At 42.2% G+C, this 27638-nt stretch overlaps 1 protein-coding gene and 1 long non-coding RNA gene across 3 annotated transcripts in view; one reads left to right on the forward strand and one right to left on the reverse strand.

Moving 5' to 3' along the window:
• The window catches only part of LOC141996124 (eukaryotic translation initiation factor 1A, Y-chromosomal), a 158905-nt gene that overhangs the window by 122373 nt on the left and 8894 nt on the right, over positions 1-27638 (reverse strand). The window contains exons 4-7 of one of the 2 annotated variants that reach the window (XM_074967972.1): positions 21975-22025; positions 20231-20312; positions 20024-20115; positions 17326-18673 (exon numbers count right to left, since the gene is read on the reverse strand). In XM_074967972.1, the coding sequence (XP_074824073.1) occupies positions 18668-18673; positions 20024-20115; positions 20231-20312; positions 21975-22025 (231 nt within the window). In that variant the 3' untranslated portion in view covers positions 17326-18667. Of the gene's footprint in view, positions 1-17325; positions 18674-20023; positions 20116-20230; positions 20313-21974; positions 22026-27638 lie in introns of those variants that run through there. The other variant, XR_012641486.1, reaches the window with a different exon arrangement.
• On the forward strand, positions 109-11991 carry LOC141996149 (uncharacterized). Its single transcript, XR_012641488.1, has 5 exons — positions 109-392; positions 962-1061; positions 7236-7445; positions 8098-8430; positions 11011-11991. It is a non-coding gene; the product is annotated as an uncharacterized LOC141996149 (long non-coding RNA).

A 27638-nucleotide genomic window follows, 5' to 3' on the forward strand; every position in this document is an offset into this window, starting at 1 on the left:
CGCCTGACAGACCGCCTGGCCCCGAGAAGATGGGGTAGCCAAGAGATGGGCTTCTGGAGTCGTGTCTCTTTTGAGACACCCCCCCCCCCCCCGCCGTCACCTCCGCCTTCACACACGTGGCCTCTCCATTGTTCTGAAATATTTCTGATTCCCAGGTTGGGCCGGGAAATTGGTTTGAACGGATCTTGCCCTGACTTGACTGATTCTAGTACAAAGTACAAAGTTTATCTCCATGGATATTCTTGAACCGAGCAGCAGGAAAACTTTCTTCACCAGGACAGATCCAGCCTCGGGCATAATCCTTGCGGGGGTGTGGAGGACGATTCCCCCTTACAAAACACCTGGATCCTGCTACGCTTAGGGACAAGTGAGGAGAAAACACCTGGATCCAGGTGCGTGATTATTTAAGTGCCATGGACAATCAGTGAGAGGTAGATCATGATGGTCAAATTTCAGGTGACAGGTTTCAGAGTAACAGCCTGTTAGTCTGTATTCGCAAAAAGAAAAGGAGTACTTGTGGCACCTTAGAGACTAACCAATTTATTTGAGAATAAGCTTTCGTGAGCTACAGCTCACTTCACTTTCCACAGTATGCATCCGATGAAGTGAGCTGTAGCTCACAAAAGCTTATGCTCAAATAAATTGGTTAGTCTCTAAGGTGCCACAAGTACTCCTGTTCTTTTTGCGAAATTTCAGGTGCATTCTGACTGCTGCACACATGCTCCTTGGAAAAGGTGGCACCTGGAATTTGGATCCATGTGCGTGGATCTGCTAGTGTGCAAATTTCGCTCCCTAATTATATACAAAATCAATACATAAAACAAATAGCACATAAAAGCATTTTTTAAAGGATCAGAAAACGAGAATCCCGAAAGTGTTTTAAGTAGTAGTAAAACGTTTCTACTTCTTCCCCTTTTCACTGATTCTTTGTTACTGTCTGTATATAATTTTTGTTTCAAAGTTTAGACCCATTGCAGTTCCACAATAAAGGAATTCTAATACCGGCAGAGCTTTTAAAACACGCAGAAATATGAAAAAAAATTTCATTGGCATTTAAAAAGGTAAGACAACACTACGTGTGAGATGTCAAGCTTTAAACCTGTTGATTTTTTTTATATTATAAAGAGACACATTGCATCATAGCTTTGCATGCAAAGGTGTGTTTTGTGGAGCAACATTACTTCATACATTGATAATTAGGCTCTTGTAATTAGTTTATCCAGGGAGGGAAGCTAAACGATCTGTAACATCTGGCTTTCAGGAAAGGTCCTGGTTTAACTCATTTTTCCAGCTGAGCAGATTGAAACAAAAGAAGGTTAAGTGACTGGTTGGAGGTCACACAGTGCCTTGGATAAACCAATGGCAAATTCTCATTATTGGCTCCTTACTAAACTGCTAGACATACTGCTTGCTTTTTGGTGTGGAATACAGCTTGAAAAAGATACAATATGTCATCCTATAGTTATGTTTCTCAATATTCTAAATACATGATTCTTTCCATTGTTTGGGTTGAGAGGAAGGTTACTCAAATATGTTTACTCTGCTGGGACAGTATGATTGTTTTCTTCATACATCTAATGACAGGCTCCAAAAAGAATTATGGAAATTGCTTTCTGGATTTCTGAAATCTGCTTCTATTTTCTCATTGGTATCTGTATGTTTGTGATCAAGGGACATGACTGAAAGCTATACAGTTCAGCTGGTACATCTGCTTTGCTTCTGATATCTCTGTTTTAGCTAATTCCTGCGAAAGCTCTGACGGCTTTAATACAAACAGAGTACAATATATCTCCATTTGTGTGATGGGAAGGCGTGCACTGTTCAGATGGATTGAGCAAATCTTTCTTTGCATAGAAGCAATGAAGTTTTAACAGACAATTTAGTCCTACAGCTGCTCTGTCCTACTATACTTGTACTCAGCAGTTATACTCCCAGTATATAGTTGTCCCCATGAAAATACAAGGCAATATGCAACATAATTTTGTCAGTATTTTAGTATTAATGCTACTTCAAATAAATTAGAAGTTTCTTGCTACATGTGAATTGTTTTGTTGGAACTTTCTTGTGAACTATTTCTTTCAAGTCAGTACATTCAACTGGGTTTTGATTTACATGTACCATTAAAATAATTTTACTAGACAGAACTATGATTTCCTATCAAATAATTATAGATGGCGCATGAAGTAATGCTCATAAGTTAAAGTTGCCCTTATAAGAATGCTGTGTTCAGTTATTGATAACTGTGCCAAAGTTAAAGCATTTGGGCTGAAAATTTCCATGCTGGGCATCTCCCTCAGGCTGAATTATTCTGGAATGTTTCATCTAAAATGGTTCATCCTGATCTAAGAATGAGCTTAGGGGAAAATGCATTTTTGCCCATGTTAAAAAAATTCTTACAACCATTTCACTGACGAGCTCTATTGCCAACTTATAACTTTCTGGGGGAAAAAAATCATGGTTCACACAAACTTAGTGGAGATTTCTTAGAGTTTGGTAGCTAAATACACCAAAGATTTTGTCTGCACTGGGTATACTCCGTTCCCTCACATGGCTCCTTCCTGCCCACTGGATGAGCTATAGACTCACTGAACATGCCCTAGACTAGCACTGCAGGGGCTGAGCAGGACTTCCCCTGCAATGCTCCCCTTGCTGCTGCCAGGGGCCACTGTACTGCTGGAACTGAGAGCAAGACCACTCATATGCTCTCAGTGCTCTCCTTGCTGATGCCCAGGGAATGTGCAGAAGGAAGAAACAGATGACTCAAATGCTGAGAGAAGAAAAGGAGTACTTGTGGCACTGTAGAGACTAACAAATGCTGAGGTGTAAGGAATGTGGGGAAGGGGGAAATAAGGGGCAAAAGGTACAGGGCCAGGAGCCTGGTGGTGTAGGGTGTTAGAAGCAGGAGCTAAGAGGTGGGGAACAGGAACAGAGGGGGGGCAGGAGCCAGAGAAGAGGGAGGATAGGAGTGCGGAAAAACATAGGCAGGAGCCAGAGGGAAGATAGGAGTGGGGGAGGGAGGGACTGGGCAAGAGTTGAGGGACGGGACAGGCAGGAACTGGGGAAGAATATCAACAGTGGAATGACGAGGACAGGAGCTGTGAAGAGGGGAGAACTGAAGGGGTCAGGTCAGAGCAGAAAGGTCTGTAACCACTAGAAAATGCTCTCCTACACAACCTGGACTTGATCCCATCATTCCCTAGTCTCAATATTCCTTTTCAGTCTAGCAAATAGCTGTGAAACCCACTGGCAAAGTATGCATCTCATCCTCCCTCCCCTCCTCTAGTGGCAGGTAATATAGAAGAGAACAGATCTCTAATGCTGCCAGTTACGCTGGTAGCTCAAGGCAGTAGAGGGCTGTGCTCTGGATCTAAAGATCCCAATCCTGGTGCTAACCAAGTTGAGCCACAACATGGTTCCATGGGATGAAATTTTTATATTTCCAATATTTGTTTTTTAATGTAATTCCCTAAGGTTTTAAAAACAAACAAAACTCCCTAAATTACAAGAATAGTAAGGCTGCAAAGAGAAGCACTCAAAAGTAAGGAAATGCCAGAATTAAGTTTGTCTGTGCAACCTTAATTTGCCTCATGTTTGTATGTATTATGATAGTCTTTAATTACATTATCACATCCTAATATTTTAACAAGTGGTGCATAGCTTTTTTTTTTAATGTATTCATAAATTCTGCCCCACACATCACCTTTCTTTCTCTTCCATCTCCTATTCCCCCCTTCTTATTTTCTACTATATATGTACCCCTCCCAAACCCTCATAATAAATAACTCCAATTACAAACAATCTTAGGCATAACAGGATATACCTTTGTGGCTCACATTGCAGGATCAAGGCCTTGCTTCAGTGATTGTTGTGAATAAATTGAATTTTAATGAGTTTCAGATTACTTTTGATTCTGGGATTAAACTGAAGATTCTGTGCTCCAAGGCTAGGCAAAGAAATGGCAAAAGCGCTCCTAGTTTTTCATGCTTTAACAGGCTGTGACACAGCCTCAGCATTTGCTGGGAGAGGTAAAAAAGAAAAACCCTCCCTAGGAAGCATGGAATGTTTGCCCTCAAGTCACAGAAATATTTTTTTGGGTTTCTCATCACCAACTGCTGAAATCATTGATACTTGCCTTAAGGAAATTGAGTTGTTTGTAGTGTTTCTGGGTAACTGCACTTGTGCATTGGGAATGCCAGAGAGACAAAAGAGCCCCCTTTCACCAAACAATATGTTTAATAGATTTCATAGAGTTCAGGGCCGGAAGGGACCATTAGATCATCTAGTCTGACCGCATGTGTAACACAGGCCATTACATTTCATCTAGATATCCCTATATTGAGCCCAATGACTTTTGGCCGTGTGATGGGGTGGCTGCCCCACACAGGCACAGAAGGGCTTAATTATGCCCTGCCCTGGAAGGAGCAATGGAGGTTAGTTCTCTGAATGTCCCAGAGAGGCTGCATGAAGCACAGCCAATCAGGGAGGAGTTGCAGGGAGTAACCAATCTGGGCCCGGTAGGCTCAAATAAAAAGGAGCTGCAGTGCCATGGGCAATGGGTATCATAGGTTAGGGGAGACTAAATCTTCCCTAACCCAGGCTGTGGCCCTGCCCTAGCTCCCCCTCTTCCCTGAAGCCGGAGGGGGCTCAGCTCAGGCTGGCAGCCTGGAGCTGTGGCTCAGCTGGCTGGCTGCTTTGGCCAGTCAGTGGCCAAGGGCAGCCTGGGGTACCTAGGGCCAGGGGGTGACTCAGGGGTGGCTGGCTAGTGGTTTGGGGGCTGGGCTGGTGGGCACTTGGGCTGGTGCTCAGGGCTGCCCGGCAGCCCAGGGGTTGGTACGGTTTGGCTGGAGCTCCTCTGGCCATGGTGAGTGGGTGTGGGGGGGGGACTCAGGGCTCTGGCAGGTGAGAGGATGTGGGGTAGGCGTGGGGAGGGGCTAGCTTCCCTGAAGGGGGCATTCATGTGCTACCCATGTGCAGGGCAGAGTAGGTCAGTGGCTGCTGGGAGCCCAGGGAATTTCCACAGTTTTCTAAGATTTGTTAAAAATTAACATTAGTGGATAAGAGTTTTTCAGCTCCACCCTCTTGGGTACAAGTTACGCAGCCTTTTTTTTTTTTGGAAAATATTTAATTTTGACAGATGCTGGCTTGCATCCTCCTTTGTTACAGATGTTAACCTTTCTGCTCCATCCACAACTTCATATAGGATGGATACAGCCTCCTGTGTTCCAAATACAGACCAGATATATCCTTTGAACATTTCTGCCTTTTCTACATTGGTAACTGTTTAAAAGCTAGGAAACAAAAGGTAGAAATAAATGGTCAGTTTTCATAGTGGAGAGAGGTAAATAGTAGGGTCCCCCAAGGATGTGTGGTGTTCAGCATTCATAGATGATGTAGAAAAGGAGGTCAACAGTGAGGTGTCAAAGTTTACAGATTATACAAAATTATTCAATAGTCAAGTCTAAAGCTGACTGTGAAGAGTTAAAGGGATCTCACTAAATTGGATGACTGGGCAACAAATTGGCAGATGAAATTTAATGTTGATAAATGCAAGATAATGCACTTTGGAAAACATAATCCCAACCATACATACAAAATTAGCTGTTTTAAACTAGCTGTTACCACTGAGGAAAGATCTTGGAGTCATTGTGGATAGTTCTCTGAAAACATCTTAATGTGCAGTAGCAGACAAAAATCTAACAACTATTAGGAACCATTAGGAAAGGAATAGATAATAAGACAGAAAATATCATAATGCACTCTAGAAATCCATGGAACACCCCTCACCTTGAAAACTGCATGCAGTCTTGGTTGTACCATCTCAAAAAAGATATTACCATTGGAAGAGGTACATAGAAGGGCAACAAAAATTATTAGGGTTATGGATTGAGAGGAGAGATTAAAAAAATCTCTCCCCTACATACCGAGGAGAGATTAAAAAGACTGAGTTAGAGGTTAGACAAGAGACTACTAAGGAGGGTTACGTTAGAGGTCTATAAAATCATGAATGGTATGGAGAAAGTGATTAAGGAAGCGTTATTTACCCCATCATATAACACAAGCAGTGGGGTCACCCAATTAAATTAATGAGCAGCAGGTTTAAAACATATGTAAGGGGACTGTTGGCCCCTTACTAAAACTCAGTGGGGGTGTTTTGGTTGGCTAGCTAGTACCAAAAGAAAGGGGAAGGGTCGATGGGAAATCAGGACCCTGAGACCAACAGTCCCTGGAGCAATGGGGAGAGGTCAATGCTCCAGGTCAGCCTGATTGACAGGGCAGGCAGGCCAATCAGGGATCAGGAGGCCATCCTCCCTGGGAGCTGGAATTGCCTGGAACAGAGTGGGGCTGAGCTAAGGAGAGAGCAGGAGCCTGAGCTGAGCTGGGGTGCAGAGCTGGCCAGAGAAGCAGTCCAGGGAGCAGGTCAGTGCTGGGAGCAGAGCCACAGAAACAGCCCAGAGATCAGATCTGTGCTGGGAGGAGAACTACAGCAACCAGAGCCAGAGAGACAGCCCAGGGGGCTGGAGGCAGAGCAGCATCAGTGTTGAGGCAGAGTGGAGCTGGAGCAGTCCGGAGCCAGGTGTGTGAGCAGTTGGGGACTGCAACGGGGGACACTGGGCAGCTGGCCCAGTGCAGGGAGACACCCCCAGCCAAGAGGCCTTGCAGGCCAGACTTATCGTAACCCCGACCGCAGGAGGGGGGCTGATCCTGGGCCCAGCCTTGTTGGGGTTATGAGGAGTGGAAGGGCAGCCCTTGAGGTCAGGCAGGCCTCTGGGTAAAGGAGGGAAGATATCAGCGTCTTAAAGGCCTAACTGGCTCCTACTACTTCAGTTGACTGCCTGTTCTCAAGTGGGTTCACGGAAGCAGCAGGAAACAGGAAGCTCCCTGAGAAGCTGGTGTTAATCAGTCCAGGCTCCTGGGAGTGCTAGAGAGGTACATAAGAGGCTCCTCCTCCTCTCTCTCCCTGCAGCTCCTGCTACTTTCTATTATTCCCTCTCACCTTTTCTCCTGCCTGTCTGTTATGTCTCTTGTGCCCTCCTTCCTCCAGCACAGCACTCCACCATCTCTGTGCATCTAGAGCAGAGAGAATACATATGCACCAGCCGCAGACACAATCTTCTACACTCTGGGTCCTAGTGGTGCCCCCGCACAATCTGGCATCTGAGGCGGCCGCCTCAGTTCGCCTCATGGTAAGGCCAGCCCTGAGTTCTGTAACCAGGAGGTGCTCATTGTTATTGCAGAAACCATCTCCCGAGAAGAAGTGTCCACCATGTCAAGCGCAGACTGGAGGAATGTCTTGGCTACAATGCGACCTTCCATCAGGAAAGTCTTGAACTCATCCTCTGCATCTTCTGGAAGTTTCAGTAAATTTGGACATTGCATCTCAGTTTACAAAATCATATTTGGCTAACAGGGCCTGCTGGTTAGCTATATGCATCTGGAAACAGAAGGTGGAATGAATCTTTCTCCCAAACAGATCAAATCTCTTGGGCTCTTTTTCTTTGGGGGCTGATTTAAATCTCCCTTGATGTGACCTTTCCTTAGCAACAGTAACCACCAGGGAGTTAGGGGCAGGATGGGAATAAAATAGGACAAGAAGCAATGGACTTAAACCGCCCTTGCTGCAATTTAGGTTGGACATTAGGAAAGACTTCCCAACTGTGAGGATGGTTAAGCACTGGAATAAATTGCCTAGAGAGGTTGTGGAATCTCTGTCATTGGAGATTTTTAAGAGCAGGTTAGACAAACACCTGTCAGGGATGGTCTAGATAATACTTAGTCCTGCCATGAGTGCAGGGGACTGGACTAGATGACTTCTCGAGTTCCCTTCCAGTTCTATGATGCTATCATTCTATGAAAAGCACTAAACTCTCTGCTTTGGCATATAACATTTGTCTGTGCACTTAGCTGGAGGAGCTAAGGAGGCTGGCATGTGCCTTAAAGTAGCACTGAAAAAGTGCCTCTGACAGCTCTAGAAGAGCATAATTAATTGAGAATTAATTATCCCGGGGTAACTGCCTGCAGACTGTCCAAATGTTTGTCAGTATTCTCTCTAGCAAGCTCAACTTGTATGCCTAACGCCACCACCATTCTCCTCAGCAGGTCTTGAGAAGACAAAGTTCTCTAGGACTGGAGAAGACGACTCTGGTATCAGTGAGTTGTCAAGCGAGGAGGAGGACAGATGAACTGGAGCCATAGGATCCTCCTGATGGGGAACTGGCTCCTCCCACAACTGGCCCTTTTGAAGCATTGGCTGCTCAAGAGGAACAGTATCTCCATGTGTTTCCAATGTAAGAGGCTCTAAAAGCTGTTTTGCTGGACAGTCTGATGACCTTCCATTCAGCTGAGTCTGTGAGTGGTGCCTGGGGGAAATTGAGAAACAGCCCAGGGATTCCAAAAAGGCCACTGGGGAAGAGCATAAGGCCTGGGCAGCCGGTAAGTACCAGGACACAATGATCTGTTTCTACCATCTGGTTGGCTCCAGTCTTGGTACCAGTGCTCTCCCTCTGGAGGTGGCCTGGAGGAGTTGCTAGACCATCTGTGCTAAGAGGGGACAGTGAAGTACTGGAGAACTCTGAACCAGATTGCAAAAAATCATCCAAACAGTCAGTGGGCATCAGAGGTGCCAAGGCTGATGGGGCCATTGGGTGACCGAACTTATCCATAGCCCACTGAACAGACACTGAGGTCAGTACAAAGTTGTTGGTACTACAGAGACATTGATGGTCAGTCGTCATACATCCATGTTGGGAAAACCCTCAGTCGGTGCTGAAGAACAGCCCATAGACAGGATGCCTTCCAATGAACGTCATAATACAAAAGCTGCAGGGGCCAAAAGAAGTAATACAACTGGTACCGAGGCTGGGGACTCAGCTGAAGTTGGCATGGTGTGCACTGGTGCTGAGGGTGGTACTGGGGCCAAATCGCTGCCAAATTTCTTAGTCGGTTCTGGGCATTGTTACCACTAACAGTCCCTGAGCAGAAGCCCAGGACTGCAACAAGCCTGGACCAGTGGGAGGCATCATCAGCAAAATGGAGTCCTGCACCACAGGAGAGGACTGAAAGGCACAGCAAATCCTTTGCTACCTCAAAAACTTGCAGGATCGTCAGTACTGATAAAGCTGGTGCAGAGATAGTGTCCACTGGTACCAGACTCAATGGCCATCCTGCAGACAGTACTGGAGTTGACAGTACAGTACTGGTATTTTTCATCACAGTACAGGGGTAATATGGGTTGATGACCCAGCTCTACCATGAGTACCTGAAGAGTCCTGATGCTGTTTCACATCCCTTCTTGAAGAAGAAGAGTCCTTCTTCAGCTTTGAATGGCTGTGGTCTGTTTTGTAAGTCCTTTTTCTAGGAGGTCCCAAAGAGGAAGATTGACCCCTCTTTCTCTGTGGAGAACAGTCTGAATCTGGGGGTCTGTCAGACACAACAGGAGCCACTATAACGTACTGAGCATAGGAGACAGGGCACTTGCCATAAGGTCCTGGGTCTGAGGTGGGCCTCATTGCCTGCTCCATGAGGTACTACTTTGAGACGAAGCTCTCTGATAATCTGCATTCTTTTCTGGACAGAATGGTAGATGCTGCATTTCTCCTTGATGTGCCCCTTGCTGAGGAACAAAAGGCAGGGTGTGGGGGGGGGCGGGGGGCGGGCCGGGGTCACTATTTTGGGATAGATACCCCAGGCAATAGGCAGTGCTTGAAGTCTGGCAAGCGCTGCATGTCACTAGTGCCTAACACTGAACTAAAATCTGAAAGAAAATAAACCCTATCTATTGAGTACTAAACAACAGCTTACTGTCTACAAGGAAGGTAGAGAGCTAAGTATTCTGAAAAGAATGCAAGAAAAACCACACAGGGAGCTCTGACTGGCCACAGGGAGTAAGAAGGAAAAGAGGGGGATTGGGGTGACCCCACCCACTCTACAAAGAATTTAATTAATAATAATCTTTCTGTGCTTCCATCAAATCAGCTCATCCACCGTTAACAGCAGTGGGAGAACCTAGTGTAGACAAAGCTCCGGTGGCTTTGAGCATTTTAATTACCATGTCAATTAACTTAGCTAACAAACCAGAAGAGAACACAGCATTTCAGCTGGGTAAGACAGGGACACAGATATTTCATATTATCCTTTATAACAACAACAGAAATATCTGAGTGGGTTTTAGCCTTTAATCTCAATCTTGCATTAATTGCAAGTGGATCCAGTATTGTTACCTGCATCCTTCCATTACCCTTCTTTTCTCCTAACAGACCACACTGTTCAATAAGCTAGAAAGAAATTTTTTTTTTTGTAAAGGAGCAGTTTACAATGCCTTATAGCATTACCAATTTATTAATAGAAGTGTTCAAAAGACTAAAAGTGCAAGTGTTCAAAAGACTAAAAGCATTGCAGCCATAGCCCTGAAAAAATATAGCTTGCTTGAGCAGTCCTTAAAGACACCATGTGGTATTATCCTCTCACTGGTGTAGCAGCCAGTTAATTGCAGATCTTATTTTGGTCCATTTGTAAGAAATAGTAAAGTATTCACACAGTAGAAATTCCAAGTGGGCTACTAGATTTCTGGACAAGGTAAGCTTCCCTCTGCCTTCTCTGTAATTCACAAACCCCTTCAATCATTATTTTTCAGTTCATCTGGTATAAAAGTGCAGAAATATTTCCCTTGAATAACCAGGTCTCTGTTCTGAGGCCTGAAATAACTGCTCTCTCCTCCAGGCTGGAATTTCCAGCATGACCACATCAGCTTACAATAAATTTGAAATAATCGCCAATGCTGTTGTTTCACTAAGACTGGCGGCCTCACCTTTAAAACATCTCCCTATTAAAGTGGAAATTTATGGAAGCACACTATTCTTTTCCTGAGAACATGCTTTAAGCAGGCACATGAGGCAGCAAAAGGAATGGCATTGGAGATCAAAAGTTGCATTTTTTTGTTATTTCCAGCTACATATAAAGGGTATAAAATCATAGTAGGACTCAAGGACACTCACAGACTTTTTTCTTTATCAGGAACCTCTGAGTCACTCTCAAATGTAGGAGGGAAGGGAGGATGCCAAAAGCTGTGAGCCTGTCTGCAGAATCTGAGGGCCAAGTGACAGAGGCCCAGGGATGACCTGCTGTTGGAGATGCAGAATGACTGCTCTGTCAGACTAGCACTATGAAATGAAGCTCAGGAACTGGCAAGTGGACCTAGAGGAAGCTGCAAAGCAAAGGGAGGACCTGGCATTGAAGAAGCAATCCAAAGATGAAAGGGATATGATGGTGGAGTATCTTTGGTATGACTGGGAGATGAGGGAGTGAGACATGACATTTCAGAGGGACATCTCAGAGATGTTTAAGGATCACGAGTCAGTTGGCCTCAAGTTCTGCTGCCGAAACCCCCAGACCACCTATGCCCAGTCCTATGGACAACTCTAGCTGGAGGGCTGGGGTGGGGGTAGGGAGGAAATCAGTCAATAAGCTATGGGAACATGCTCCCTCAGCAGTATCTGCTGCACTGCACCCCTATTCCAATATGGGAAAAGGGACAGATATCCCAATGACATATTATGCTGCCTGTCAACATTTCAGTTTATTTTGCTCTTTGATGTTTAGAATGTTTTGTACTGTGATATCTTTGCAGGTAATTGTTGCTGGTTTCGATTTGGCTGGTTCTGTTTTGCACACCTTTTCAATATTGTAATGGCAGTTGAGCTGCCCAAATATGTTTACCTTCTATAAAGCTTTATCTGGTCACATACTGAGGTCTGGAATTACAATGGCTAACAGTACACAACCAGAAATGACAAGTCCACTACATTTATTTCATACAAGACTACATTTAATTTCACCCTCTGGTGCAAGGTGTGGCATTAATCCCCGTTAGCTCCACGGACATACAAAGCACCCGGTATCACCTTTGCTATAATGGACCCTCCATCAGCACAAGGTGGATGTCTGTAAGCATCCCATTGTCCCAAAATATTCCTCCTTATCCCCACATATATGGTAAAGCACATCATAATCACATGGCATGATACATGCTACTGTCCAAACAAATCTTAAGCAGCACCACCATCCTGCTCTTGCTCAGTGTGTAGTTATATTGTCTTCTGCCAGGCTGGTAGAAATCAGGAGAAGTCATCACCACCTATGGCAACAGAGGGTAGGCTGGATTGTCTAAAAATCACAGTTGGCATGGACAACCCCTTGATGCCTGTCACGAGGATGGAATAAAACTTGCCTGCTGAAATAGCTCAGACCTCTGAAATACCCTGGCATCATGCACTCATCAAACGTAGGTGTCCATAGATCTACCATGGTGAACCACTAGGGTTGCAAAATGGAATAGCAATATCCTTTCCAGATAATGTACTCACTTCAATTAAACTCCACAATTATTTTGGAGATACTTCCTAATTCAATCTCTCTGGATTGCAGTAAAGCAATAATTGCCTTACAAATCTCCATGACCACTGTGATAACTTCAGATTTGCCAACCCTGAACAGATTATCACAGATGTGTAACAATCTAGGGTTGCCAGTTTTCACAAGGTGATAGCAACATATTTTTAGACAGTTACTCCCTTTCAACTGGAAGTTATGGTGGCACTCAAGGAGTGAGCTTCTCACACTACTCCACGAACATTACTTCCCTCATAAAAAAGTTTTGGGCCAACTGCTGGTCACCCCACATTTCCATTATGATATAGCCCCACCACTCTACACTTGTGGTACTGGTCCAGAAGTGGCAGTCTGAATAGGGAAGAGTCTGCCATGAAAGACAGCATCAGCTGGGTCCATGCCTCCATCTCTGTGTGGCACTGACCTTTTCTCTTGCTTCTAACCGCAAACCACCACTGTCTTCTTGGAGTAAAAAGCCACCTCTGAAACACGTGCCACCATCTCAGTGGCTGAAGCATACTATAAGTAAGATGGCCACCAGCAGCAGCTGTTGGTTCTGTTCTGAGGGCAAGCAAGATTCATACTTTACAACACACCTGCGTGTGTCCTGCCACAACATGAATTTCTCAGGTTTATAGTTTCTGCTCACAATCCCCAGCGGGCAGAAAAAGTGTTCCTCAGCACAGGGTTATGATACTATGAACAATGTAACGTGCACCCAGAAATTTGAGTTTCTCATGACTGGATATGTGGTATGACAATAAGTGTGAAGAACTCAACTGCTGTTCTGCAGCAGGGGTCACACTCTAATGAGCTAGACAAAAGTGAGATGACTACCTTGTGACTGCCTAACTCTGTTTTCACTGCAGCATGAAGTTCTGAGACACAATGAGGTTTTAATGCAAGTTGGCTGGTTGGTGCAGATGGGGCTAACAAATAAACTCGTTCTTTGAGATAAAAGCACTAGAAAGCATGACTAATAAGGTTGTCCTGGTTCTACTGGCCAGTGCAAGTGCATTAGAATTCCATCTGGCTGTAAGAGATTTTTAACAAGTGTGCACAAACACTGATTTCTTTAATAGATGGGGCCTGTAATGAAAGATGTCAATATAGTTAAGAGCATTTGCTTCTCTTAGTTAACAGTGCCTAAAAGCAGTAGCAGGGACAGGCCTGAGACTTGGTGAGTGGAAGAGACATTTTAGTGCCTGGTATAGAGAGAGCAGAAAAACGCTGTAACTGTCTCTTTTTGTTTGAATACTGTATGATCTTTAATGAGACAAGACTATTGCAACTTGGCTTAACAGACCTCAAAACAGGACTCATGACTTCTCAACTCTGAGACTGTCAACGCTCCTAAGAACTGGACTTTCATGCTTAACAGATGCAAGAATATTTCTTTATTTTTGGAAGGCGGATAATGACACTTCTAAGGGCTACATCCTTGCATTAAGAGCACGATATTGGTTCTTACATAAGAAAGCTCCAAACTTCAAAAGTCATCTGATTGACGATAGTAGCTAGCAGGAGGCCCTTCCAGGAACAGGAAATGTAAGAGCAGCTCCTGCAGGGGCTCAGTCCAGGTAGTGCTGTAAGGAGCAAAATGAGGGTCCAAACTTATGCTCTATGACCTTGAGAGACTGGAAAAAAGGGTGTTGTCCTAAGAAAACATTTAATGTTGGGATTTGTGCAAAACATTTTTCTTGAACCTACGGACAATATTATACTACAAGAACTAGACCTTTTGCTCATACTTATACACCTGCTTAAAACCCTCTTGCAAGAACTCAGGGCTGCGTTTCACTTGGTTAAATTATGGACTTTGCTCCAGCCAAAAGACTAAGTTCTATTTGTTGATTTCTCTTAGGGTCCATGAACTTTATCCAAGCATCCATTCTGAACCTGCCTGATTCCAGGTGGAGGATTAGGTTTTGCAGTAGCAGACGTCCTCTGAGACGGACACATCAGATGGTTCAATGCTATGTTAGGCCAGAAAGCCACAGCTTCTTTAGCTAAAAAGGCATAAATAGTATCATTGCTGCTTCTCCTTCCTATCTGTTGTATGGTTCTAGGGAAATGGAAAACGGTGGGGAGGGATAGCTCAGTGGTTTGAGCATTGGCCTGCTAAACCCAGGGTTGTTAGTTCAATCCTTGAGGGGGCCATTTGGGATCTGGGGCAAAAATTGGGGATTGGTCCTGCTTTGAGCAGGCGGTTGGATTAGATGATCTCCTGAGGTCTCTTCCAACCCTGATATTCTATGATTCTATGAAAAGGTAGGAAGATATATAGCACAGACATTGCCAAGCTTTGAAAGAGGTTGTTCACCACCTCACATTCTGAATCTAGTACCTGGAGAGGCCACAAAGCAGGTGACTGCTTTCTAGATGCAAAAAATGTCTATCACCACCGCAGTGACTTACACTGAATGAAAATATTTCTGGATGCACATTCTATGCTAAGATGAGCGGGGGGGGGGAGTGGGGTGGAGAGAAGAACTTCTGACATGTAAGCCTTGGCATCCATCTCCCCCTTGATGGGCAGTACACATACAGAGGGGAAACTCTGCTCTGCCCAGGACTAGAGAAATTGATTTTCATTCTTGGATCAGGTGATCATGTTGTTCTTATTTCAGGAAAACAGCTGTCAAATACACCGATGGCTACAACCAAAACAAGTCTGGTATCTAGAGAAGGAAAGATGCAATGATTCACTGGTTCCTGCAGGTGGTGTGCCTGTATCTGGAATCTATTCCTTGGATTGAATTAAGAGATGAATGAATCTCTCCATTAAACCCAGCTGGCATCAGAGCTAGGATCACTCTGCCTAATTCAAGAATAGTAGCGCTCTCTTAATACAAAACCCTGCTTCTGCATTCAGTTGGCAGAGTAGTAGATACACAATGGGACCCTGATCAATGTCAATGGATGTGATAAAGAGGTGGAGGGGATAATCTGAATTATGGGATAGGTCTCATATGACTTCTGGATCATTAAAAGCACACATGGGATTGAACAGGCATACACAGCCACAGGAATTACCACATGGCTATGGCTTGGTCTCTTCTGCACTGATCTACCATACTGTACACTTTGAAAGTGAGCAGGGGAACGAGTTGCTGATTTTATTTAAAGGGAGCAAAACCAGTCCCAGAGATTGCTTCAATAGTATTTCAAGTGGTTAACTATCTCCCTCTCCTCAAAGTGGTCAGATTTATTGTCCCTTCCTCCCCCACATGAGCCTCTTCTAAATCCTTGGGCTTTCAAGGCAGGTACTGGTGTCCAGGGGTTTGAGGATGGACAGCTCAGCTCTAACCCTTCTACTGAATGAGATCCAGATGGGCCTGCAATTTCCCTGTAGACCTCAGCCTGGGATATCAATAGAGATCCTTTAAAAGGCTTGTTGTAGAGATGGTGGCAGTTGGAAAGAGCTGGATCCAATGACTCCTTACTGCCATAAGCAGTATCTGTGCTGAGTCCACTATCCTCCACCATCTACACTGAGGGGAGTGAGAAGATGTGACTGAGCTCAACAGTCAAAAAGAGGGTTGGTGGTATGAACTCCAAGGACTTAACAGCAATCTTCCATCTAGCAAGCTGTCCTTCTAGCATCAAGATGGGAGTGGGAACTGCTTGCCCCAGTTTTTCCAATCCTGCCCGGGGGGGGGCTAAAGCAACCCTGCTTAGACTGGCTGAGAGAGACTGCACCCTGCCCATAAAGCCCGTCAAGCTCCACAATGAGACACTATAAGCAAGTGAAGCAAGAACAGACCCTTCCATTTGCCTCTGGCTTTTCTCAGCCTTGCTCAGTCTCTGAAAATGCACCAAACACTGCAAATGCTTAAGATGGAGAAAAAGCTGAGGGGACAATCTCCCTACAATGCAAATGTAGCCCTAGAACAGAGACAGGAATCAGATAGCCAATCTGCTGAGCCAAAACATTAGTCAGAAATTTGAAACGAAGTTGGGAATTTTCCCTCAGAAAATCTCTGCAGCAGGGAGGTCTGGCTGTGCCATCTGCCACCGTGGGTGCACATAACGGGCAGAACTTCAGGGAGCAGGGCATTCGCCAGCTACCAGTGACTGACAGGCCCAGTTCTGCACCCAAGCTGAAATACAGATGGTAATAAATTGGTATGATGAATAAAGTTCCCTGAAACAAATGAAGATAATCAGTATAAAATTTGGCTCGTTCCTCCCAGTCACAATACATTTGAACAAAAGGTACAGGTTCCCTAACAGCGGTCCTTTCAGTAAGTGGACAGGCAGGATGATTTAGTCATCATAGCTGAATCTTCTCCAAAGGATAGTTCTAGCATTCTAAAGTTAATGCCCACATTTTCTCTGTTGTGACATCCAGCCAATTCACAGGTAACTGGCACTAGGAAAAAACAGCACAAGCAAAGACAGGACCGATGTAGTAAAAGCCTTCTGTGCCATGCCTCCAGCTAAATTTTAAGAGCTCAACCATGTTAGGTGTTCAAGATCCTGTTTGGGCACTCGGGGGAAAAGATAAAGGGGCAGGGGGGAAATGGTTTATGAATTCCTGCTCACTACAGGCTCTATGAAACTGTTAATTAAAAATCAGATCCTGAATTGCTGGAAATTGAGGCATATAAGGATTACAAAAGTCAACAGACCTGATCCAAACCAATGGAGCAGGAAGGATGTGTGGGTAATGCATATATATTTTCTTTTTTCAAAAGTCAGTAGGACTGTAAAATTATTTATAAATTATTTAAATATATAATAAGTTTTGCAAATAAACTGAATACCAAAGAAAATTTTTCAGTCCCTGTGGTGACTCCCAACTCCACACAAGGGAAATGGAAACCTACAGTACATTGTACACTGGGGAGAAAAGGTAGAAAGTTACATTTTTGCTACATGCTCTAAGGGAGTTTGTTTGAATATTCAACAGTGTCCAAAAAATCTTGTTTAAAGCAATGAGACCAATCTGCATTTTTAAAGCTATAGTCACTTCACATCATGCCTATCAGACCATATAATGAATACAAATGTCAAAAATCAATTTTACACAGCACAGAACGAAAATTAAGTTCTCCAGAGCCCCATTCTGCTTTCAACTGTTAAACTCAAAATACATCATTAAAAAGACACACAAACTAATGCTAGCACGTGAAAATATTTCCTTGAATATGTTAGTCTTTATTCAACTTTTTAGCTATGACTCTTCCATTCAGAAGCTGGAGAGAATCTTTCCATTAGTTTGTCTCACTGGTTAATTCTGGATAAAAAGATTTTGCAGAATTTGACATTTAATTTAATTTTTCATTTATATTCGGTTATTCATAGTTTACATAACCTTTTCAAAGTTGTACCTTACAATGTATGGAACTTAAGATTAAAATAAAACTCTACTTTTAACATAACATGTTCTATAATGTAAAAATATTCTACGTATGTTTAACACATCAAGAATGTTAGGCATTTATTTTGTTGAGGGAAAACTATTTTATGCATGTTTCAGTATAAAAAACAACTAATTGTTTCGTATCAATGTGTCCATTAAATTGGGTGCCACACAGTGTTTAATTTCCGCAACTACAGTATAATACTGCATTTACAAATACAGAATAACTATTCAAACATACGTAACAGTTTTAAACAACTGCAAATTTGAGATGCTGCTTACTTTTTCTCCCATTGTGGCAACTTTACATCTTTGAAAGAATGAGTGCTTAATTATCAAAACTATTATAAAAATAGCAGCATTCTACTAAAACATGAAAAGCAGACCCATGCATTAGGAGTTTGAATGCAGATTTCTGCCTTCCTTTTAGATTATCAAAATCTTTTCAAGTTAACTTCAAGGCAAGGGGTATACAGAAAGACACTGCATAGTATGATTGGACACTAATCTGAACTGGGTATTTAATCAAAATCCATGATAATTACAGGGTAAACAATTTTATTTCAAAATACAAGTTTAACTGGAAATGTAATGATGAAAGCGTAAGAGGCAAAAATGCAGACTTTTACAGCAGATATTACTCTGTCTCACTTCCATCCAGATGTAAGAGCTCTAATTTGTGAAAAGACAAAATAGTTGTGGCATTTCATTTAGCCTTTAAGATAATCCAGCATTATGTTTCTAAAGAAATATAAATACTTTAAAACAAACACTGAAAATAAATTCTCATTTGATGTAATAAGCTACACTCATTATTGATGTTTCAGTCTTCTTAAAAGAAAGGGATTTTACCCAATATATCAATGTAGAATAATCCTTGGAGGAAAAAAGTTGGAATGTAAACCTCAACTCAATTTAGATCTGTAAGTAGGGGGGGAAAAAAAAAAAAAGACAGCACAGTGAGACAGATAATTTTGACCATGTGAGCAAACAAACAATTCTACCTTTAAGATGTATTTTAATAACTTCTTATCTTAGAGAACAGAAGATTCACAACTCATTTCACAATTTTTTTTTTTGCCCCCAGTTTCCTTTGCCATTTTTTGTTAATGAGTACGTAATCATTTGCCCCTTTCCTCCCAACTCATCTCTTCCAGAGAAGTTAATGATCAAGGTAAAATCATCGCAATGAGTAAACAGTAAAATGCAAACAGGCAGGGCTATGATTTTCCTGAAGAAGCAAAAAGAAAAATAATCCGAGTTGTGAGGTGAAGTTCCAAATCAAAACACAAATATAGTTTAAGAAGTCACTGGCAAAATGAACTTGTTTCTGTTTAAATCTTCCTACTACAAAGATGCTCCAGCATACAAATCACATAACTTTTTCACACTAACTGTGAATTTGAGCTCATTTTACTCATCGAGTCTGAAACTGGATTAAAGAGAAACTACAAGCATACTAACACGTCACAGTGTTTCTTCATACTGTTTTATTCTGCCCTCTTATCCTTTGGGCGGAAATCTTGTTCTCTGCCTGCTACACCTAACTTATAGGTATTGTACCCATCTTATACTCTATAAATGATTAATAACCAGTCTCAGCTGCACTTTAAAATACATTTTCCCCCACTTAAAACTCCATGCTCATATGGCACACTGTTTTCAGAATTTGCCTGAGGAGTCAGAGGATGGGATTTTGAGTCATTGTTCATTTTGAGGGTGACTTATCCACTAGAGCAGTGGTTTTCATCCTGGGGTCCGCTGACTACCTCTAAGATTTTCAAAGGGGTCCCCTCCCTCCATTTGAAATATTTTAGGGGTCCACAAATGAAAAAAGGTTGAGAACCACTGCACTAGAGCTCTGAAATTGTCACATTAACTTGATTAATCTATAGTGACTGCTGAGGTTGACTACATTCCTGCAGCCATAATGTGGTAATTTATTTCTAGCTCCCATAAACAGCGTTAAAGATCAAACTTTGACAGGTATGAAATTCTGTTATTAAAAATCTGAAGCAATATTCACTGTATGACAGCCTACAAATCTTTGATCTATGACTATGCAGAGGTCTGCAAGAAGTGCCATAACTCCAAGGACAGGATTTTTGACCAATTTCACTTAGTCACTGGACAGCCTTTGAGAAATAATATCTAGCCTCGTTAAAGACTTCAAAGCTTTAATACATTATGCAACCTAAATTAAGTAGTAAACAAAGCAGTATTATCAAGAGTTGGTGCTTTAAATATAAATGTAGTATTCTTATTACTTACATCATCAATGTCCTCATCATCATCTCCAATATCATCAAACTGGATTTCATCATCATCACCAGGTCCAAATGTGTCTGTTTCATTGATTTTAGCTAAATAGAGAGTTTAAAAAAAGTTAATGCACATATTAGAAACTGACAATTCTCTGTGGGCTACTGACCACATTTGTGTCTACTGACTTCCTATCTGATCTTGAAAGATTCTTACCATGTTCTGGAAGTTCCCCATATGCCTTCAGACTTCTGGCTTCATCTGCATTGTATTTTAGAATGACATCAGCCTTGTTATCCTAAGTAAGAGAACATTTGACAGCATTAGTCAGCATTGTGGAAATGTTTCCACCTCCTAAAATGACAGCTTAGCAAGGTGTGTGTTAGTTGGACAGCTGAATCTTTTTCAATCCTTATGTCCTGAAATCACCCCCGAAATCCTTAGTTCTCAACTTTTCTTCAGTTTGCCACTACAAGTGAAAGAGGTAAACCCACTATACAGAACATTATAAGTCTTCCCTCCCTGAAGTCCAATTTTTGTTAAGCATTCTAAACTGTTTTTTCAAGGTACATCTACATTTGTCATATCACAACGCTAAAGCTTTAGCTAGCATTAGCAGTCTAAATTTTATCTCTGCAGCTGTGTAATAAAATATTTCTAAATGGGTTGTTAATTTGTTGAAAGTCTATTTTGAAGAAATATAATTCTCTTCATAATTCCATTAGCAACAAAATTCACATTCCACTGCACTAACTGAACGTATATTTGTTATGAAAACAGCCCATTAAAACTCTGATACAACTGCCATTCACTGGACTCAACATATAGTTACTACAGGAAACTATTAGAGCCACACATTTTAAAGAAAAAACAATGTAGTCTCTGGATTCAGTGACAGACTAGGGCAGGATTCTTCGAACAGCAAAGGACTCAAAGAATACATTTATCTGAGTGAAATGGCTGGTGTGATAGACACGGCAATTTTCTGCAATATCCTTGACAAACCTTACTGAATTAAATCTAAGTGTCTTTGGAGTCCATTGTATTAAATGCAAAGGTTATGTATTGTTGTGAGCCCTGGAAATGTTATGAACTTCAAAGAACTATACTGAACAATGGGCCACACAAGAATGGACTTTTGGCCAAACAATGTAAAGTGGTTTGCCTGGGGAATCTCGAAGGGGAAATGAAAGCAAATTCTCATCTCTGGTTATGAAAAAGCCCAGTCTTTGAAGCTACACCCTGAGGGGACCATTGTCTACTGAGTTCTTGTTCCCAGAATCTAAAGAGTAAAGGCCCAAGATGTGTAAAGGAAAGACTATCCGTGTGTGGCTGTTTTGTGCTAAAGCTATTATGAACTTAAAACAAAACTCTGGGGCCTGTTTAGGCAATCTGGCTTGATGGAAATATCACATTGTAGTCAGGGGAGTGAGGGCCAGGAGAGTGCAGCCTGGAGAGTGAGGGCCAGGTCTTCACCCAAGAGAGTGAGGGAAAGCAGCCAGAAGCCTAACAGTGGGAGCCCTTGCTAGACCACAAAGGGAGAAATACAGGTGCAGTTACACTGAACTGTGACGGATGGCACCCTACCAGACTACTGGAGCACTTTGCTCCATTTGCCAGTGAAATGCACAGGAGCAGCTCACCAAGCAGCAATTTCTGAAAAGGTCAGAGGCATTCTGATGCCACAGGGCATATTCCGCACACACACAGTCTGAAGGGGCAATGCAATTTGGATGAAAACTGGTCCGCTTACCCATCAAGGAATTTGCCTTGTATTACAAATATAAAAATAACCAAATATGAAACATATTTAACTTGATACAGTTAAACACATAGTAAGTGCCAGTTGAATAGAAATTATTTGCACAATGCTCTTCAGCAGACTTTTAGTGCCATTTAAGCCATAAACTATGCTATGCACTATAACACATACAAGTGCTAAATCAAGAAGAATATTTACCTGGTAGTCTCTTAAGCCAACCAATATAATATCAGATGTATTTATCCAAACCTGAAAGCCAGAAACAAGGAACATTTGTTAAAAACCCCCTCTACAAATCCACATTTGTCCATCTGCAATTTAACAGCAATAAGTTCAAACACTATACTTGTGGATCTACTAAAATATTAAAACTTAAAGTGCAGACACTATTTTTCCTAAACAAGACGACAAAGACATCCCCACTTCCTAACACTTGGTTTCAATATTATATTACATAACTGCTGGTGTGGGTAATAGTTGACCAAGCATGTTACAGAACTCCATCACTACAGGGAATCAAGTGATTTAGAGGTCTCCAGCCCTATGGATGGCTACTAAATCATTAAATTTGGGTAGGCCAAAGGAAGTCTGTAACCATTTTATTGACCGAGTTTCACAAAGGGATGGTGCGCAGAAAAGTAAAACTTCACAGTAAAGCGAATGCGAGGAAGAAGCCAAGCAGAAGAGAAAATGCAAGAATTCTAACCTGAACTGTTTCCGTGAATGACTATGTTAAAGTGATTTTCTAAAAGTTGAATTATTTTATTCATTAAAGAGATACTACGAACAGGTCATTTTTCAAAGATGACAAATTCGCATTAAAGGAAATGAAGATTAAAAATATGTTGAACTATTCACTGTGCATTATTCCAGTGGTTTATGTTGTTTTGGAGGTCTGCAATAAGGAAAAAGAGTCTTTCCTTATACTCAGCTTTAATTAACTCTTTGAGGCAGGGACCATTCATTAAGCATTTGTAGAGTGCCTAGCACGGTAAAGGATCCCTGACTTGAAGCCCCTAAGCACTACTGCAATTCAAATAAATAATGTAGTAACTGGTATAAATATGATATTGCATTAAATATTTATTAATTAAGTTTACTGGAATCCTAAATACTTACTGACATCCGGTAATGCAAGGGTTCTCAACCTTTTTCTTTCTGAGGCCTGTCCCAACATGCTATAAAAACTTCACGGCCCACCTGTATCATAACAACTACTGTTCTGCATGTAAAAGCCAGGGCTGGCACTAGGGGGTACCAAGCAGGGCAACTGCCTAGGGCCTCATGCCACAGGTGCCCTGGCAGAGCTACATTGCCCACGCTTCAGCTTCAGCAGGTAGAGCTCTGGGCCCCTTGCGACAGGGCACTGGCTTTCCGCCCTGGGCCCCAGCAAGTCTAATGCTAGCTCTGCTTGGCAGCCCTCCTGAAACCTGCTTGAGGCTCCCCAGGGAGCCTCGGACACCTGGTTGAGAACCACTGCTGTAATGCATGGTGCGAATAGGAGGCTTTTTTGTACCATAACAGGGAGAGAACTTCAGTGAGAAAGGTGCATCTCCTATCACTTACACAGACAGGGATGCAGACTATGTAGAAATCAGCCACACAGCTTCATAAGATCTATTGCAGACGCAGATATTAGAGACAGACTTGTGTTTGTGGTAGGACTTGTTAGGCTCCTTGCTTAAATGGATTTTTCCCAAACAGAGCATACACCATAAAAAAAGACTCAGGGAACTGGATTTTGTGTCTTTATCTAGATGTGTGTTAATGAAATGAAAGACAATTTAGTCAACTGATCACATGTCCTGCCTGTTAGTGTAAATTCTTTTTTTTTTGTTTTTTTTTTGTTTTTACTGTACTTAACTTTCCTCTGCAAGCCTGACTGGCAACCAGGGGAACCTTAAGTTACCATTATCGTAAGTGCATAACTGGTTGGAAAACTGTTCCTAAAGAGTAGTTATCAGTGGTTCACAGTCAAGCTGGAAGGGCATATCAAGTGAGGTCTCACAGGGATCAGTTCTGTTCAATATATTCATCAGTGATTTAGATAATAGCACTGAGAGTACACTTACAAAGTTTGTAGACCATACCAACTGGGAGGGGTTGCAAGTGCTTTGGAGGATAGGAATAACATTCAAAATGATCTGGAAAAACTGGGAAATGGTAAGAAGTAAACGGGATGAAATTCAATAAGGACAAATGCAAAGTATTCACTTAGGACGGATCAGTTGCACACATACGAAATGGGAAATGACTGCCTATGAAGGAGTACTGTAGAAAGGGATCTGGGGGTTAAAGCAGATCACAAGTTAAATGTCTCAACGGTGTAACACCACTACAAAAAAAGGCAAACATCATTCTGGGATGTATTGACAGGAGTGTTGCAAGCAAGACACGAGAAGTAATTCTTGCGCCATGCTGATTAGGTCTTAACTGGAGTATTGTTCTGGGTGCCACATTTCAGGAAAGATATGGACAATTTGGAGAAAGAGCAACAAAAATGATTAAAGGTCCTGAAAACATGACCTATAAAGGAAGATTGAAAAAATTGGGTTTGTTTAGTCTGGAAAAGAGAAAACTCAGGGGGGACATAACAGTTTTCAAGTACATAAAATGTTACAAGGAGGGGGGAGAAAAATTGTTCTCGTTAACCTCTGAGGATCGGACAAGAAGCAATGGGCTTAAGTTGCAGCAAGGGTGGTTTAAGTTGGACATTGGGAAAAACTTCCTAACTGCCAGGGTGGTTAAATACTGGAATAAATTGCCTAGGGAAGCTGTGGAATCTCCATCATTGGAGATTTTTAAGAGCAGGTTAGAAAAACACCTGTCAGGGACAGTCTAGATAATACTTAGTCCTGCCATGAGTGCACGGTACTGGACTAGATGACCTCTCGAGGTTCCTTCCAGTCCTATGATTAAGGTTAGTTGAGTAGAATAGAGTGGAGTTACAAAAGCAGTCACTACACAGCCACTTTAATATTCGAAATGTGTCAATGAATTTAGTGGATTGTGCTGGGGTGCCTTTTTCCACAACTGAAAGTCTCCACAACTTCCAGCCCCCGCCCCCCCTAACTTGATTGAGAACACAACATGAAGTTCTGATTGTGTTTCGTAGCCTAGAAATATCTTGATTTATCTTGATTCACCCACTGTTAAAAAAAAATCCACTCAAGTTTTCTTTAAATCAGCAGCCTGAAAGTGGCACTACTTTCTTCATATGATTGTCACAATATATTTGAAGAAAAATTTCAGAGATTTTGGGCTTGAGTCTCAGTTATGCTATGAAAACAACAAGAAGTCCGGTGGCACCTTAAAGACTAAGATTTATTTGAGCATAAGCTTTTGTGGGTAAAAACCTCACTTCTTCAGAGGCATAGGACACTGTTGACTACATTGATAGGGTGGAGCCTTAAAGTGGGTGTAAATGAAGCTGAACTGAGATTCAAACCTTTTATTTATAAGCATCTTGATTGGCAATCAGCATTTTACTAAACTGGCCCTCCTAATTTCAGACTACAAAACAACATTCTCAGTTTGATCAACACTAAAACTTTTCTGTATTCACTGGTCAAAATCTTTGTTAATTCAGAGATAGCATTGACCACACGGGTCTTAGACCTTCCCGGAACGTTTCATGCCCCTAAACTTTAACCTCAGAAACCCGGAAATACAGAGTTAAGGTACACAGAGATGCCCCACCCAGAGATGACTAGGACTATTGTGGATATACTGTAAGTATGTTTCACAGTCAGTGCTACCCTATAATAAACAGACAAGAGGAATGACTGAGTATGCCATTTTATGAACTGTATTCTCAGCTGCATGCATGAACTCCAACTACTCTTCACTATGTTAGGATAGCTGTAGTGACTGATTCGGGGATTACTTGCAGCTGGCACAGATTAGATTGATATGAAAAGAGGTGCATCTGGTGGTTTGTGAAGAGAAGGTGAAGTGGTTGAATATAAACCAGGCATAGTCTGCTTCTGCTCACTAAGCTCACCCTGAACACAACTTTGGCCTTAGTGAGGACATGGTCTGACAGTTCATCCTAGAGTACCTATGCGCCGTATCCACACTGTGACAGGTGTTACTGAAATATGCAATATCAGTGAGACTATTGTTCCAATGTTATAAATGTTATCTGTATCTTTATGAGCCAGAGATTGTACACTGGCAGGTTACCCAGCTCCCTCTAAGAACTAAAATCAGTGGGGGGTAATTACTGTAGACCTGGAACAGAAAAACTGTAGAGAAGTACCACCACTTGGGTGAATTGCATATACTGGTTCAGAACAGGTTCAAGAAGTCCAGGAGACAAAGAATGAGCCTATAGCGTCAAAGGCAAACCTGAACTGGCTGAGGAGCCTTCATTTTTGATCTGACAACTGACAGATTGTAACCAAGAGAGCAAATCCTGCTGAAAGGGTTTGAAGGACTTGGTTTACCATGTGGAAGATGGGGGATTTCCGGTAAACCTAGCATGTGTATAGATGTTTTGTTTTATGATATATTCTCTCTAATGCTTTTGTCCTAAAAATAAGTGTATTTTGCTTTGCACAGGCTGACTGGTCTTCACTGTTGTAGAACTTGAGAGAGAAACTGCAGTTGCTGAGGAAGAATTCCAGTCTGGTCGGGAGGGAGAGAATGTGAGTCCCTGTCTATAGAGAGGTGATAGAGGCCCGAATCCTAAGCGGACGTCTCTTAAGCAGACCAAGGATGAGGCAGAGGTGTCGTTAACCCCAAAACTGGGACACCCACATTGCTCCATATCATCTGGAAGCACAGTGCCATAATGGCTAGTGGGGTCAAGCTGGGGCATCATTCAGAGTTCAGACTGAAGGGCAGTGTACACTGTTGGGCCCACAAATTTACTTGAATTGTAAGCTCAAGTGTAAGTAGTATGTAAAAGGTTATAATATGTTCAATAATCTAACAACAAATGTTGATGGGAAAAGGTACGAAAGGGAGACAGAATAACTGAATTAGTCTAAACAAAAAGGCCAAGCTGATATAATTCAAGGACTGTGTTGAAATTATGCTTATTAAAAAACAGGAGATATGACACCAGAGGATAATGAGTCAAAGTTGGTTTGTCAAATATTAGGCCTAACTGGTGGACAAAATAGTGACAGGATAGACTATCATACCCATCATTCCCTTCTTGGGTACGTAAAAGAAAATGTGGGGAAAGTATGAAGGAACAAAAGAACAGACACAAAAAACAGCTAAAGGCTACTCGAGCGAGCTTCACTAATCATAGATACCAACCCCACTGTTTCGTGGGACCTCAGGCCTTCATCATCTTGAACTTGAGAGGTGTCTTAACTAGAACAGGCCAGAGATAGATGGACCAAGATGATACTGCCATCCCTACAGGCTCCAGCTGAATCTCAAGCACCACCTGGATGACAGTTATTACCATCTTTTATAGCATCTAAGATTGTCAGCTAGGAGGCTTTTCCTTCTGAGATTAAACTTCAGCAGCAGCAGCAGCATCTCTAACCGACTTATCCTCTTTTCCCCAAAAGGATAGATATTACCATCTTTGAGACCATCTAAGAGACTGACAAATGGGGGTTTTCCTTCTAAAGGCTGTCTACAGCTAAAGAGAAAACAAGTAAGGGATGGTGTTAAAATGAAAGCCTTGCTCAATATTTTACATTTCAAATGCTTTAACTGTTTTTCCTTCTTTTCTGTATTGTTAATAAATGGCTAAAAAGATTTCTAATAGTGTTTGCCACAGTGCTAAGCAGGCTAAGGTCTCTGTACACCAAGTCCTGAACCTTTAATGTTAGACAATGCTGGAGAGTGTTAATGCCTTTGGCCCCTTTATTCCATCTAAATTTATACAACAGTACC

The sequence above is a fragment of the Natator depressus genome, chromosome 1, assembly GCF_965152275.1.
Source record: "Natator depressus isolate rNatDep1 chromosome 1, rNatDep2.hap1, whole genome shotgun sequence".
NCBI lineage: Eukaryota > Metazoa > Chordata > Testudines > Cheloniidae > Natator > Natator depressus.